Genomic DNA, 17,626 nt, shown 5'->3' on the forward strand with positions numbered 1-17,626 from the left:
GGACTTCCCTGACGGTCCAGTGGTTTAGGACCCCGGGCTTCCACTGCAGGGGGTGCGGGTTCGACCCCTGGTCTGGGAACTAAGATCCCACATGCTGTGGAGTGCAGCCAAAGGAAAAAAACGTTAAGAAGAAAAAAAAAGCAGATGGAGAGATAGCGCTAGATGCTCTATAAAAGGGGAAAAAAGGGCTGTTCCCACAGGACGTGGGAACTGATAAAGTAGAAACCGGCCTAAGAGAACTGCAGGAACAAGTCAGGAGGTAGCTGAGCAAAGAGACAGTTAGGTACCAGATTTCCTAGATCTCTTCTACCTCTGCTTGGGATGTCCTAGAGCATGAGGAAAAATGGAGCCTATGGGGGAAGGAATCCCACAGCCCCAGTTCCAGGAAAGGCCAGTGAAGTTGCGACTGGAAGTCAGAGAGACCCTGATAGAAACAGGATGGCTGAGAGACCCCAGCCGATGTGAGGTCACCTTTGGATAAAGTAGAAGGTGAGAGAGATGAAGACAGAGCTACAGATTCAAGGAGAGCAGAAAAGATTTTAAATAGCTGCTGTGGTTCTCTAGCTGCTTTACATTTCTATTAAACAAGAAAGAATTTCTTTTATGTGCTAGGGTTTTCTCACAGATGCACAACTGTATGCAAACTCTACGCCATTCAGGAACCAGAAAACAGCATGATGTAAATGTCAGCGGAGATGATGTAAAGTTGTTTAAACTGTGACCAGTATACAAAGGTATGTATCTCTAAAATGAAACTGTATGTTATTTCATGAAAACTGGATAGATTTAAACCTGTAATATTCAGGAAATTGAAGAACAACTGTTAGAAAGTCGTTTATTAAAACAATAGCAACTTACAAATGTGGTGTTATAGTTTTGTTGTTTTAACAGAAGAAATAAAAGATGATCACTTTGTAAATCAAGATCTGTTTGCCGTATCTCAGCTTCCAGCACCATTCTAATGAACTTACTGGAAATCACCAAACTGTCCCTGAGTCTAGTTATCAAAATCCAATTCTTAGAGTGCAACTCTCTGTTCCTGAAGCTAACTGAAAGCCAAAGTACTATTTTTATTGTTACTGTTGTTATTAGAAGAACCAAGGAGAATGCTGTATGTCTGTATGTGCCACCTGGAGACACCCAGAAAAAGCCAGGAGGTGCTATCCACGTGGAGGATACTAAATCATCTTAGATGACAGAGGTGAAATTCTTCTCCCCACTAATAAGCAAAAAATAATTTACAGTGCTTCTGGAAATTTCAAATCAACGGTTAAACACTGACAGTGCAGAAATGCCCAAAATGAGAGTAAGCACAGTTAAAAATGTATAAAGTATCCAGTCATTCCAAATTCTAGCAGCAGCTTTCTAGGGAAGGGGGCACAGTGTAACGGTTTCATATACTACGTACTTATAGAAATGGAGTATCTCTGAAGAAGAAAAATAAAGTTAGAGTAAAAGATAAAATATCCCAATTTCAAACCATAGATACAAAAATCAAATTCATATTAATTAAATACTTTGCTGAAAATCAAAAATTTTAAATGCCTGGTAGAAAATATACTTGAATATCTTTCAGATCTTTAGGAAGGAAAATATTTTCTTAAAGAGGACATAAAAGGGGGCTTCCCTGGTGGCGCAGTGGTTGAGAGTCCGCCTGCCGATGCAGGGGACACGGGTTCGTGCCCCGGTCCGGGAGGATCCCACATGCTGCGGAGCGGCTGGGCCCGAGAGCCATGGCCGCTGAGCCTGCGCGTCCGGAGCCTGTGCTCCGCGACGGGAGAGGCCACAACAGTGAGAGGCCCGCGTACCGCAAAAAAACAAAACAAACAAACAAAAAACATGTAAATACTAAGATCATATAAAGAGGAAAACAAAGGACGGATCAACTCAAGATTCAGGGTGACCGTTGGCTCTGGATGGGGAAGGGACACCGAGGGATGGGCTGATGAGGAGACTATACGGTTAGTCATCAGGTTGAACTTCTGGTTTTGGTGGTGTCTCCACCAGTGATTACCGCATATTAAAATAGCTAAGTGAATATAGAAAAGCATGCTACGGACAAGATGAGAGAGTATCACGAACCAAGCATTATGGTCATTCCAATTCTATGCACCTGAGTTCCTTTAAAAATAGAGAAATCTCCTCTGAGAACAGACCTGAATAAAATATCAAACAAATCATTTCAGTCCTAACAGTGACGAGCTCCACTACCAGCCCTGATTGAGGCTATTTATAGGAGGATCTTTATTCGTCCTAGCATCACTTATAAGAGAGAAATAAAACTGAAACTCTTAAAGACCCATCCATAGAGGAGTGGTTTAAAACATCAGGCCACGTTCATACTCGTTCATTAATCCATCTCATCAGCACATTGTCTGAGCGTCCCGGGTTCATCAGACACGGTGCGACACAATGGTGAACGGAACTGATTCAGGTCCTGCTCTCACAGGGTTGACTCTGGGGGGGAAGACAGGCAGGAATCAAAGAATCACACGTGTAAACATCCACTGCAAACAGATGAGGGCTGAGAAGGAAAGGAATGCCCAGCTATGAAAGAGGAAAAGGGAAGGAGACCTAGACTGAAGCATTCAGCTGAGACTTCCCAAGGAAAGGGGGCATTTAACAAGGTCCAAAATAGAAACCAGGCAAAAGGGAGGCAGCAGAGAGAGCTGTCCGGGCACACAGACGGGGAGGTGGTCCTGCAGCAGCTCATGCAGGCAGGGAGATGAAAGGCCAAGGTAGCTGGTCCCAGAGCAAGGTGAGCAGTGGGGTGAGATGGGGCTGGAAAGGCGAGTGAGCGACAGATCACGGAGGAGAAAGAGGATGAGGATTCTGGTCTTTATCTCAAGAGCGATGGGAAGAAGGGGATTAAATGGGAAAGCAACTACATCAGATCAGCACTGGAAAATAATCACCGAGGAGAATGGACAGTCTGGGGGCATTGACATAACGAAAGCCAGGGCTCACTTCGGCGTGATCACTCTGGTTCCAGGGCACAGCACAGTCAAGAGGAGACAGAGAAAGAGTGAGAGGTTATCTCAGTTACACAGACAAGGGGCAAAGGCAGCTAGCCTGGGAGCAGTGGCAGTGGGGCTGCAGAGAAGGGGGGGGATTTGCAAAGTCTTTTGGTGGTAAGATGGAGAACACTTGGAGGCAGAAAGGACAGAGGGTGGGGGTCACTTAGGGTGACCTGTAGATGTCTGGCTTGTAGAAATAGATGGAACACCAGAAGCTGAGCTGTGTGGAGCGGGGGATGTGAGGAACTCAGTTTTGGAATGACTGGGCTTAAGGTGGCCTGGAACATCTGAATGGAGATGGCAAGTAGGCAGTAGTCTCACCTGGAGATACAAATTTAGGAGATGTGCTACGAAATCGTTAAAATGAATAAGGTAGCCCCATATGTACTGACACGGAAAGATATGTATGATCTACTGGTAAATATACACTGAAAAAAGTAAGTTGTAGAGCCATGTGTATACTATAATCACTTTTTTTAAATATATAGAAAAATACTTAATCATCTGATCTGCAAGGGAAATACACACACACAGGCATACACACACTGGTCTGGAAAAACTATATCAAACTATTAACCTACCCTTATTATAGAGTTTGGGCTGGGACAAATGAGTGAAGGACATTCACTTTTTTGTTTATGAATTTCTGCATGGATGGGCCTTGCTTCTTACAATGAGCACTTAATCACCCCAACTCCCACTTCACTCCATCCCCAGCTCCTACATCACCCTGAATCCCTGCCCAGTGGCACATGTTGGCAACAGGCTGAGATGGAAAAAGAAAGATGATGCCAGTTTTCCGATATTGATAATAAAAAAGGAGTAATTTGGTGTTTGCTTTTAAGCTGCATCAAAACAGCTGTATCAAAATGTTCCCCAATAAAACGCCACTCCTGCTCCTTGAGGGTTTATAACCGAGTTGGCTGAGCAGTAAGTCAGTAAGATGACTGCCAGAGAAGAGAAGTCTGTTGTCCTCTGCCCTCTCCTAAGAGGCACTCTTTGTGCTCTGAGGATCTGAAAGTCTCATGTAAGATCAATGAATCCCCCATACTAACCAAGGAATATTAACGACTTGCCCCATTGTGCAGGATGGTGTTCCAAGAACTTGGAATAATGAACACACATGAACACAAGGAAATGAACACAAATGAGAGGATTGGGTGGCATCACCTAACACCCTGCATAGTTTAGCCTAAATTCTTCTTAAGTTACTTAGCATAATCACTCAGCACAGCGCCAGCCCACACACAGTACATATTTGCAGAATTGTCTTTGAAACATCCAGGCCTCTATTTGACCAGGAATATCATTAGTCCAGAACAAAAATGGTGGAATGCGAAGACAGAAGCATCCTAACATCAGAAAGCCAGCCAAAGAACATGATGTTTATCCCCATAGGAACTTCCTTCCTCCATTCCCATCAGCATGGGCTGATGGAACCAAATGAGACCTTAAAGTCACCTGTCCAACGATGTATGCTTAACCCTCCTTAATTAATAAGTGTCTATTCTACAGAGAGACACATAGCAACTATTAACTATGGAAACCTTACCAGCAAGGCAAACACAGGTAAAGTTGCCCCCATCTTGCTTTTCAATCGCATCAACACAGCTTGCATTGTTCTGGCAGGGTTTCCTCTGGCAGGCGTCAAATTCTTCACAGAAAGTACCCGTGTACTGATCATCACAGTTACACGAAAAAGTTGCCTAAAACACAAACATATGGTGTATGTTACTTGAGTCCCCTAAAATGTGTGCGTTGACTGTGAAACTCAAAGTTCAAACGTACCACGTATTTTTATAATTATACCAAGTATTTTAATCGTATCACATATCACGATCTGATTAAAATCATAGCTTTAAAAAATAGTCTATTTCTTTACAGTTTAATTTCAAACATGTTTTTTATTGATATGCATCGCAATGGTTTTCAACCTTCCTAAACCATAAATGGAAAGAATAATTATTTTCAGCAAAAAATAGAGTTTTGTTGACCTGACATGGAAATGAGAATTATGCCAGAGCAGATATATTGAGCTACAGTCATTAAATTAGATGTCACTCCAAATGAAATCCTTCAGCATAGATAGTGCCTGCGACAAAAGCATCATGAAATGTGGCATGGGGCCCACCCTTCCAGATCACTGAGAGAATTTACCAAACCACTCTGTAAATGAGGCTCAGTGTGCAGCCACGCAGATGACCTGAGTGTAAGGGAAAATAAAAAGGACCGTTTTGTTTGGTTTGTTATACTAGTAAAAGACCATAACTCAGACCCAGAGAACTGCATTTGACTGGAAGCTTCATTTCTGAGGCAGTTGTAAAATCCAAATAAAACTGAGCCTTCCTGCTCTCTTCCTAATGCTGGCCTGAGGGTGGTGATGCATCTAAAAACAACACAGATCTGGGTCCAAAGCCTTGTGTAGATGTGACTGCAGATTCTCATGAAGAATGGAGAGGAGGAAGCAAAGGAGAATGGCATAAATAAAACTTACTGCATAAAAAAAATAAAAACAAAACAGACCAAAGCACCCTTGCCAGCTCTCCCCAAGCCCCACCCATCAGGCAGGTGTTTCAAAGCCCCGCCCACAGCCTCTCCCAGCCCTGCCTACCTCCCTCCCTCTGGAGGCGGTGGGGGACCCAGCCCCCTGCGCTTGATCTTACAGAGACTCTCTGGGCTCCTCCAGGTATTGTTAGCTCAGGATCCCACCCTGTACTCACCCGCCCCCACCAAGCACTACATAACATCTTTTCTCTTAAAAAACAAAAGGGTTGTCTTCTTCTCTTTAATTTTTTTTGTCTCTTAATCAAGTTTTATACTTCTTGTCCATTTCTTGATTAATTTACTCCTGAATATTTAGATTTCTTTGTAGCTATTGCTAATGAGATCCTTTCCTCGCCTCTTTCTTGGAATACCCATGATACTTGCTAGCGATTATTACTGACATGTAAAGTGATAACGTTGTGTTACCTGTCATCACCCTGGGCTCTCATTACAGGTCAGAGGTTGTAGTTGATTCTCTTGAGTTATTCGGATAAAACGAGCCCCCCCGCAAAAAACAAAGGGAACATCAATTGCAAATCATGATAATGTCACCTTCTCTTCTCTAGTCCTCATGGTTACACTGGTGGCACATCCAGAATAATTTTGATTTCAAAGGGAGGTTTGTAGAATTGATCACTAAGTAGAATGCTTGGAACAATGATCAAATTTTATCAAATGCCATTTTAGCTTCTATTTTTAAAAATTATCTTTTTTATCTCTAACCTATCAGTATGTGAATTGAATGTTTAAATTCCCTACTATTGACTCCTTACATTCCTGGAAGGAAAACCCACAGAGGTCATTAGGTAAAATTGTTTTATGGCTGCATTCTATTTGTAGTTATATTTCTATGGCTTCCATCTAACTTGCCCTAACCCACAGACTCCTTTTCTAAGAAAAGCTGTCCCTTGCATGGTGAGATCATAGTTTACACCATAAGAGGATGCCCCTTGTCACAAGCGACTAAACCAGGAGTGGATGGAACTCTGACCTCAGCAACCAACCAAGAAGCCAGACAGTCAAACATGATATTTAGCTCAACCAAAAGAGCCAGATTTTATGTAGGTGTCTTTCTTTTGTTAGTTGAAGTTGTAGCTGTTGTTAAGGGAATAGGACACATCCTTATAAACTGCATAATCAAGTCCTCTTTGGTTTAAGGACACACTCATCAATTATATCTTAGAAACTAGAACAACTGGAATAAAAGCAATGGCTTTTTCTACTTAAGTTAGAGGTAAATTTTCTGCCTTCTGTTTCTATCATCTCATACCTCCTTGTGGCAAACGGAAGTTCCCTCTGCATTCTAGCAATTGTTGACTTCTTATCTGTTTTTTTCTTGATGCTGTGAGTTTTTTCCCCTTTTGTGTGTTTGTATAGACTTTGTAGTTGAAAGCTGGGAAAAGCTCATTAAGGCCTATTAGAAAGGCAGCCTTGTAATTAGGAAACTCCTTTTCTGTCTTCTACCTAAATAGATGCTTCTCCAAAGAAGACATACAGATGGCCAATAGGCAAATGAAAAAGATGTTCAACATCGCTAATTATTAGAGAAATGCAAATCAAAGTTACAGTGAGGTATTATATTGCTCTGGTCAGAATGGCCATCATTAAAAAGTCTACAAATAACAAATGCTGGAGAGGATGTGGAGAAAAGGAAACCCTCCTACACTGTTGGTGGGAATGTACATTGGTGCAGCCACTATGGAAAACAGTATGGAGGTTCCTCAAAAAACTAAAAATAGAGTTGTCATAGGATACAGCAATCCCATTCCTGGGCATATATCCGTAGAAAACTCTAATTTTAAAAGATAATGCACCCCAATGTTCAGGGCAGCACTATTTACAATAGCCAAGACGTGGAAGCAACTTAAATGTCCATCAACAGATGAATAAAGAAGATGTGGTACATGTATACAATGGAAAATTACTCAGCCATAAAAAAGAACAAAATAATGTCATTGCAGCAACACGGATGGACCTAGAGATTGTCATCCTGAGTGAAGTAAGTCAGAAGAAGAAAGACAACTACCATATGATATCACTTATATGTGAAATCTAAAATACGATACAAGCAAACTTATTTACCAAACAGAAACAGACTCACAGACACAGAAAACAAACTTATGGTCACCAAAGGGAAAAGGGGGTGGGGAAGGGATAAATTAAGAGTTTGAGATTAGCAGATACAAACTACTATATATAAACAAGGGCCTACTGTATAGCACAGGGAAGTATATTCAATGTCTTATAATAAACCATAATGGAAAAGAATATGAAAAAAAATATTCATATACATGTATGTTTAACTGAATCACTGCTGTACACCAGAACACAACATTGTAACTCAACTATACTTCAATGAATAAATACAAATTAAAAAATAGATCTCTCTTCTAAGGAAAATCTTGTCCTTGCTCAAATGGACAACAGTGCACAACGCTGATATTTGCAAGAGGCTGTCTGGAGCCCCTTGTGCATCTGCAGTTGTGATCGCCTTTGAATGTAAAAGCTGTGCATACCCAGCAGGCACAATTCCAAACCGGGCCTCAGCGTCATAGTAAATTACTCCATGTGACTATTTCTGGCAGCTGTCCACTAAAAATCACTTGGTTTGTATCCAGTCATTCCATTTTTCAGATAAATTTCTCTGGTCATTTGGGGGATACATTTTGCATATAATTCATCTGGCAAGTTCCATGGAAAATATGTTACTTGTGAAAATAAATTATTAAACGCCCCAAATCAAATGTCTTTCAGTTAGCACTGATTGAATTTATATATATATATATATACTTTCTTTTTAAATTGAAGTGTAGTTGAATGAATTGAAAGATAAAACGAAAGCCGCACATTTTGTTTTAAGAAGGAAGCTTGAAAGAAACCTTAAGAAAATGTTGCAACAATTGCTTTTGACCAAGCAAAGAACTGAATTGATTCTAAAACTCTGATGAATGAGGAAGAAGATTAACAAATGTTTACATACTCTTGACCATAAAATTTTAGTTAAATCTTTGCGTATTATGTGTCATGCTGTCCATAGAGTTAGATTTCTTCCAAAGTCTACTTTCTAAGAATGAAGAGCTTTCCTATAATATTAAAAGGATTTTTAAATAGCTTCAAGACTTTGACTTGTAAGGGGCCATAAATATTTATTAGGAAACTATGTTTTTAGCGTATTTATTGTAAAAACAAAAAAAACCTGTGTTTGATCACTGATGTATAAACTATTCTATCAACCTTGAGTTTAACCCACTGACTATGATAGCAGTAACCTATGCCCAACTGAGTTAACTGGCTTAAGAGACAAAATGGACTTAGTTAAAATTAGTAGCATAGCTAAGTTACAAAGAGGGACTTCCTTGCAAAATTATTATATATTTATAGGTAAAAATATTTTTTCAAGTAAAATGAAAAATGACCCTCAGAGATTAATTTTAAAAACCAATGCAGAATCTGTTTTTCTCAATAGCTTGAAGTCAAATATTCCATTCGCACAGTAATGAAACTTTCTCACACAGCGGTAGGAAGCTTACTTTGAAAAGTTCTAGCTTAAAAAAATTGCAGTCATACCTGCGTTCACTTATTCACCCATATATATTGAGCACTTAGGAAGAGCCAGGCACTGTTCTGGGGACGCAAAAGTGAACAAGACTCTCTCGTGGAGATTATATTCTAGTGGGAGTGACTGACAAACAAAATGATTAATAATAAATTCGGTGATAAATGCTGTGGGGAAAATTAAGCAGGGAAGGGGAAGAGAAGGGTCCTATAAGAAACATCCCTTTAAAATCTACTACTGCGTTTACCATGAGGACGTTGGCAAGAGCGCATATGCCATACATCATTTTCTACCTCATTTATAAATTCCTTCCCAAGAAAATCCACTCATTTAAAAGTGTTACTAGTCATAAGAACTGACGTTTTGTCCTCATGAATGATGGAGATTACGTGACTGCTCATTTTTTTTTTTTCCTTTTTGATGTGGCTGCCATACACTCAGAGTCTACTAGAAGTTCAGTTTTAACAACACTCTAGGGCTCTGTGACCTACATGACTGTTTCCGCTTTCCAACTAGGATATCACTTTTTAATTTATATTTTAATTTATAAATTTATAAATTTATTTTAATTTATAATTAAATATATATATAATAAATATATATATATATAAATATATATATATAATATATAAATATATATATTATATATATATATTTATATATATTTATATATATATATAAATATATATATAAATATATATATATAAAATATATATATAATAAATTAAATTAATTTATAAATTTTAATTTATAAATTTTAATTTATATTTTTTAATTTATATTTTCTCTGACTCTAACTTATTTTCTTGTATTTTTATATTTCAATACTTTACAAAATAAAGAGCCAAATTTCTGAACAAATAAATCTAAATTCCCCCGCATGGCACACAGGGCATTGGCAACCTGGTCCCAGCTTACTTTTTCTGTCTCATCCTCTGCAATTTTCACCTCTCAGTAAAGCCTACTTGTCATGAACAAGTCATCCCAGAGACAGAAGGGTTTTTTGCTGTTGTTGTTTTTTGGCTGTGCTGGGTCTTCGCTGCTGTGCGCGGGCTTTACTCTAGTTGCGGCGAGTGAGGGCTACTCTTCGTTGCAGTGTGCGAGCTTCTCACTGCAGTGGCTTCTCTCGTTGCAGAGCCCAGGCTCTACGCACGCAGGCTTCAGTAGTTGTGGCACACGGGCTCAGTAGTTGTGGCTTGCAGGCTCTAGAGCACAGGCTCAGTAGTTGTGGCACGTGGGCTTAGTTGCTCCGCAGCATGTGGGATCTTCCTGGACCAGGGATTGAACCCGTGTCCCCTGCATTGGCAGGAGGACTCTTAACCGCTGAGCCACCAGGGAAGACCAGAGAGAAAAGCTTTTTGAGGAGCTTTATTTTTCTCTTTCAGAGTCAGAATTTAGCAATCCTTGTTTACTTTCTCCCTTAAACAAAGTATACAGAAAATATACATCTCTTTTTGGTGTCCCAGTGACATCAGTGAACATAAAAAACTCAGCCAACTAGACACTGAAGCTCATTGTTTATAGAGCCTGCTCACACTGAATTATCTCTTTAATCTTCACCACATCTGTCAGGTGGGTATTCCCAGATCCATTTTAGGAGTTGAGAACAGACTCAACAGAGAGGTCAGATAAATTGTTTAAGGTGTCCCAGTTGGCAAGTGTAAGGTCAAGGCTTAAAACAAGGCTTAAAACAATATCATCCAATTCCAAGTCCTTTTCCACTCACAGCTGCATATCATCCTATCATCACCGTGATGATCTATGGGTACCATAGACCCATGTGGGGACGTCCTTCACCCTTACTCTAAAATGACCCCCAATGATAGTAGTATTTTATTTCCAGCTCCAGATATCTGTAGTTTTTCCACCTCCTCCCTTGCTGTCTGGCTGTCTTCCCTACCAGCCTCTTGACTGTTCTTTGGGTTCACTGATCCTAATTTCCTTCAGCCTTAAGAAAAATACCAACTCTATTCAAATAATGTGTCAAAATAGAGTAAAAACCTCCTTCCTGGGGGTTGAATGCATCTCTTGTACATAAAGTGCCTAATCACTCATGGACAGACTTGGAAACTTTGGGCGAGTCTTCACCAGAATTGGAGGTCCTTGATGTCTGCATACATAATAGACATTTGAGTGTTTGCTGAATAAAGCTGACTTTACAGTCTGCTCCTTAAAGGTAGACCTGCATGAGAGTTCTGTGCAGGGTAAGGGTCCTCTTCTCCTACCTCCCTGTCTATCTCTGATGATCTTGTGATTTATTAGAATCAGAGCCACTTATACATTCTTCATCCACGTCTTCATGCTAAAGGGAATGCTGGAACAAGGATTAGGAGGACAATTCCAAACCAAAACCTCTGAAAATGGAAAGGAGATGACTTAAGCCACTCCCACCTAACAGACCCGCAAAGCCAACTTCAACTTCCGTCACGGATCAGCCTGATTCCAAACAACATCTGGGCGATTCATAGTTAAATGTCTGAACATCTGCAAGGTCAAAACTCTAGCTAATGAGTCGATAATTGCTGAAACTAGGCGATGCAGACATGGTAGTTTGCCAAATGACTCTCTCTACTTTTATGCATGTAGAAATTTCCCATAATAAAAAATTCGCTGTTTTTATTTTAAGAGTCTGGCTAAATCCCAGGAAAGGAAAGATAAAACTTTGAAACATTAGAATCACATTTCAGCATCCTGTGTCCAGCTCCTCCCTGCGGGATGTGCTATTGCATTTACTGCAGGGACGTTGTGGAGAACACTGTGTGCACATCACCGCGTCCCCGTACATGAAGTCCCACTCCAGAAATTCATTTCACATCCAAGTGCCAGGAAAAGCTCTGCTTGCCCTAAGGGACTGACGTGTCTTCTGCTGTGGACAATACGAATCACATAACTGAGCATATTCCCCTCTGAACAGTCCAGTTTTCTTGAAGAGAAGGCTCCACCATTCCTAGGCCAAAGGAAGGCGTGGCCACCTCTCCGCTTGCCCAGCATGCCAGGGTCATGAGCAGGGCACAGCCAGCCCAGGCCACAGCCGGGAGAGAATTCCTGCTTACAGAGCCTACGGGGAAACATTCGGAAGACCTCTCTAAACTAGGAGTCCACACACGGCAGGGTCAAGAAGTAGAGTCTGTTTCCTAATGTTGCAAAGCTCTGGAATCTTTTTGCTCCCAGTTAACGGAGCGGCAATTGTCCGTGAAGATGATCCCCCCAGTAAGGGCTTTCTGTAGCCCCCTGACAGAGTGCTTATACTGCTCTAAGAGGACTTCAGGGAAGGAAGGCAATGAATCCTGTCTAACTCATGAAACAATGAAGCATTAGTCAGATTCTAACCTGAGCTGTCCCATCATGCCAACTGCATTGACCTTGAATCTGTGGAGATGGAGGCCACAGAGGCCTCATCCTCGTCGTTCTAAGCCGAGAGCTTATGATTCCAGCTCTAGGGACCACAGCAGGTGGTCATTCAGGTCTGAAATTACATAGTTGACAAACACTAAAACCTTGATAAAAAGCAGTGACCATAGCGCACATTTTTATTTCCTTAAACACAGGTGGCCTGTAACTAAAGGGTCAGAAGATCAGTCCAGCAAGTTCTCTCAGACACGTAGAAGTCAGCCTTTTACTAAGTCCAGATTTAGTATTTCAAGAGACAGAAAGCATTATTTTAACATAAAACTTAAGAGACTATCTGGGAAGTCTATTTATGATGTAAAAGTCCTTATAAAAGCCTTTTCCTGAGCCCAGGCCACACAAGAACACCTGGAGCCCAGCCACAGAGACACACTGTTGCCTCTTGCTGGGAACACAGTGAGCCGTCTCAAAGGAAAGCTCGTTATGAATTACATTTTTAAGATTCTTGTCCACTGGCTGGGTCTCCCTGTTCTATTATTCACATTTAATTTAAACAACATACTCTCATTGCTTATAGCTCATAATCTTATTTTCCCATTAGTCTTAGATATGCTATTGCTCTTCTATTTGGGCTCATTAATTTCAAATGTAGTAGCTTATTTTTTTCAAGTAAGCTTAGAAACATGCAGATCATCTAAACATTGAATGCAAGACGTGACATTCATGAATTCCTAGAAATCGTTTCTTTGGCTTAAACATTAAATTCTAAATGATAGAAACAATAATGAATGAGACAGCCATACTCTTTCCTTCCAAAAGACTTTGCAGTTTACGTGATTGCTCAAGGGCGAAGAAAGTAAATGTCTTTCAGGAAATTTTATAAAAACTTTCTTTCTAAAATTGGATGTATGGATTGGAGGAATGAAGATGTTCACAAGCAGTTTCCAACCTCATCCATGCAACTTAACAACTTATGTGTTCTCAGCACTCTGGGTGTGGCTGGAATTAGGCATAAGATTTCCATGCAATCAGCCTCGATCTCCAGTTCACTCACATTTCTGTATTTATTTGCTGCAACATCCTAATCCACTAACAAAAGTAATATTTGACTTTAAAAAAAATGGATGTTGGGCTTCCCTGGTGGCGCAGTGGTTGAGAGTCCACCTGCCGATGCAGGGGACACGGGTTCGTGCCCTCGTCCGGGAAGATCCCACATGCCGCAGAGCGGCTGGGCCTGTGAGCCATGGCCGCTGGGCCTGTGCGTCTGGAGCCTGTGCTCCGTAATGGGAGAGGCCACAACAGTGAGAGGCCCACGTACCGCAAAAAAAAAAAAAGGATGTCACTAAAAACTCATCTTTTATTGCACTTCCCTGAAAAAAAATTAGCCTGATCCCACAAGTAAATGATATACCATTCTACTTTCTTATTTTAAAAATCAATTTAGCCTTCTAGTTATTTCCTTTGCTACATCAAAAGAAAATGACAAAGAAAAAGCTTTAATGAAATGGACATTTTGATGTATAAATTATTGATGAGAAGGATTCTTTGAAGAATAGAGATCCTTCCCAACGTCTTCTTCAAGTTCCCTCAGAAGGAAAACTCACTACGAATTATATTTTGAAATGTAAAGCTAAGATGATAAACCACTGATAGCTTTCTCCGAAGATGGAAAGCCAGTGGGGACATGGCAGGGGTCAAAACCATCATTTACTGAAGAAAGCCCCCGCCATATGCCAAGTACCGCGTAAGGATTCACTTAATCCTCCCAACAGTCTTGCAAGATCGGTATAATTTTTCTATTTCACCAATGAGGAAAGAGATTGGAGAATTTAAGCAGTTTGCTCAATGTCACACTGCTAGTCAGAGGCAGAGGGAGGCAGATTTGGTATCACTGTAAAGACATTTTTACAATTTAACATATTGAGAAATGCGAGAAATTAAATTACAAAGAACGAGGGGCAGAGTTCAAATGACATTCTGAGAAAGGGGATGAGGGCAGCGTTTACGCACCGAGTGGGAATCTGAAGGGGCTGACCTCCAAAGGCCTCTTCCGCTCTTAGATCTGATGGACCTGGGTTTCAGTCCCAAATAAGCCATAAATCCCCACTGTCCTCCACCAAGTGATTCCATGCCACACTGAGGTGCTAACAACCTCTTAGTGGGTTTCTTTCCTGTTCTCCCTATTAGGTTGCCAGGGGTACCATAACAAAGTATTGAATACTACAGGCTGGGTGGCTTAACCAACAGAAATTTGGGGCTTCCCTGGTGGCGCAGTGGTTGAGAGTCCGCCTGCTGATGCAGGGGACACGGGTTCGTGCCCCGGTCCGGGAAGATCCCCCATGCCGCAGAGCGGCTGGGCCCGTGAGCCATGGCCGCTGAGCCTGTGCGTCTGGAGCCTGTGCTCCGCGACGGAAGAGGCCACCGCAGTGAGAGGCCTGCGTACCGTCGGAAAAAAAAAAAAAAAAGTGAACCCAGGAAATCTGATTCCAGGATCTCCCCTTTATGTAAAAGAAACTACGGTCAAAGTGAACCACGGACGACCATGTAGCTTAGTAAGAAAAAAATACTACATTGCCTGTTGAGATCCTATTCCTAGCTCTTCCATCTCTTTGACCTTGGGCAAGAAATTTACATTATTTATGACTTTGTTTCCTATTGGACCTCAGGTAATAATAGGAGAAAATGAAAGGAGATGTGCTATAACCAGAGATTCTTTTATTTATGTTGTTGGCTTTAAAATTTTAACTGTTGTAAGATCTACAATGATACAACAGATATTCAAGAACACCTATCCAATAACAAAGGGGTTCAGCACAGTCACTTACAGATAAAATGACTGCATCAGTGACACAGGAGGACTAAGTGGTTGACTGGTCCCTCTTCCCAGTTCCTGTTTGAGTCAGGTGATGAAAATCAGCAAATTAAATCACAAGCTAGATTCAGGGACCAGGATATATAAGTGGAGATTAGAAATTAGGCTTGGGTAAGATCATCAAAACCCTCAACCTCTTTTTTCCCATTCAGATTGCACTGGCCCTTTACAAATCCTGGAGACAGGGAAGGTGAGGTGCTCAAATGGATGTGGAGACCAGGCAGGAGGTGCACTTGCACCTACCTGGTCCAGGTAAAAGGTACAGCACCTGATCCCTATAGAGAACCCCCAGCTTCCCGCCCTGACTGTTCAAACATTCTGATTGCTCTGGGTCTATCCATAGATCATTCCTGAGTGACAGTTTTTGTTCTTTTGGGGATAACCCATAGAGTTCTCAAGACCTCTGTCACCATGTGACACTCTAGACCCCAAAATGGGGAGACAAACCTGAAGAACTCCACCTCATGGACACTCATTCAATGGCTTCTCTCCCAGAACATCTCTCTCGTGTGTGGCTTCTCTTTCTTCTTTCTTCCCTCCATCTTCCATCCCCGTTTCCTGTTTATCCTCATTCCCTTTGGGCTCCTTCACATATATGGTCTATTACATTCATGGGCCACGGCTAACCCAACATGCATCCCCAATTCCTATCTTTAGCCAGTACGTGAGCCTTCCTCTGCACATTTATAACTTTAACCTATGTTTACTTTCCTCTTGGACCTAGAATTCTCCTTTGCCTTGGTCTTCAGATCTATTTTCCTCTTAATAGGTTATTTTACAGTTTATGTACTTTTGTGGATAGTCACAAAGCCAACCCAAAGAGAGAGACTGCAAATAGACAAAAAAGTAAACCACAGCAGAGTTGGTATAAAGGATCAGTTCAGCCTTCCTTATGGAGGGTGAATGCAATTCTTCAGCCCCTTGCTCTCCTACTGAAATGAGAATATACACATGAATCAAGATTCCTCTTCTTATTGTTATTGGTATCATAGCCTAAATTCCAAGAGGTCTGTCTTGATTATATGATCCCTGACACCACACCGTGGCATTTAACTAAAACTATTTCTTCAGTATTGAATGGGAAAAAACTCTCTTTCCATCTTATTGCGAATGATTTCCTTTATATAGAGTCCCTGATCTGAGGGATGTTTTTCTTTATTGAATTTACACTCACACAAATTGAAGTAACACCAGCAGATGTGGGAAGGTCCTATCATTCATTTTAATTAAATCTTATCTCACTAAATGTTTGCTGCTTTCATGTTTTTAACATTGAACAAAAGGCAGGTTATATCTAAGAGATGTGTTTCTCCAGGATAATTGGAAAAGAATCATTCTAACAACTTCCAAAAGAAACTCAACAAATGTTCTAACTCAGGGATGGCAAAAGAATTAGCTAAGTTCACAGGCAAGGTGAATCTTGCTTGCTTTCAAACTGTTTTTATTAATCTATAATATTCTCAAGAAGCGATTTCTTTTAGGTGATAATTTAATCCTCCAATTCTGAATGAGAGAAAATCTGCATACAAATTTTGAATGTAAGAACACTAACACTGCTCATATCATCCTTCCAACAATTTCTTGGTTAGTACATTATATTTGAACCATTTTGATACTTGAAGTTTCTTTTCTAATTCATTTATGACTCAGAATAGGATATCAGGTTTAGGTTCTTTATTGGAAAAAGAAAGGTATCACATGCTTAATTCCCTAGAGCCTCAGGACTGCCGTCATCAGAGGGTGGTAATGAAATGTCCATGTCACAGAAAATCCTTGGGCTAAGCATAGATTCATGTAAGTGCTGGAAAGAACCTTAATCTCACTTCCTGGTTCATGTGCACAGGCTTGATGAAGGCTGGTACACCTAGCAGTGCTGTCATACAGGACAGTGCCCAGTGGAGAAGCCAATCTCAAATAATTTTCTCTAATTATAATTTTTAAATGCTTGTGTTGGAAAGGAAAAAAATTCCATGAGCTAGCCCAAATTCCTGCCTTCTCTGAGAGCGGCATATATAGGCGTTAGCTACAGAATGGGGCTCAAGGTCATTTATGGCATCGGATGAGCACTTCTAAGGCTTCTCAGACTCCTCTAAAATAAAACTAGTTTTGTTTATTTGGCATAACATCTGTCTTAGAAGTATGGCTCAAATGCCACCAGCCTCCCCTGTTTCTAAACTTAGGAAGAATTGAAAACCAAACACAAGACTCTGATTTGCTGACCAATCTGACCTCCCCAAACCCAGGTCCCCCTCAGACCCAACACCTCCAGCTGGATTCTAGAATTACCTA

The 17,626-nt window shown here is 40.8% G+C and overlaps 1 protein-coding gene across 1 annotated transcript in view; it reads right to left on the reverse strand.

The window, feature by feature from the left end:
- The window catches only part of DNER (delta/notch like EGF repeat containing), a gene marked incomplete at both ends in the record, with an annotated part of 323,548 nt that overhangs the window by 118,020 nt on the left and 187,902 nt on the right, over positions 1-17,626 (reverse strand). The window contains one exon of the mRNA XM_082841200.1: positions 4,570-4,723. Within this exon, the coding sequence (XP_082697326.1) occupies positions 4,570-4,723 (154 nt within the window). The remainder of the gene's footprint in view (positions 1-4,569; positions 4,724-17,626) is intronic.

This window comes from Leucopleurus acutus (assembly GCF_964270905.1).
Source record: "Leucopleurus acutus genome assembly, chromosome: 6".
NCBI classification, from domain to species: domain Eukaryota; kingdom Metazoa; phylum Chordata; class Mammalia; order Artiodactyla; family Delphinidae; genus Leucopleurus; species Leucopleurus acutus.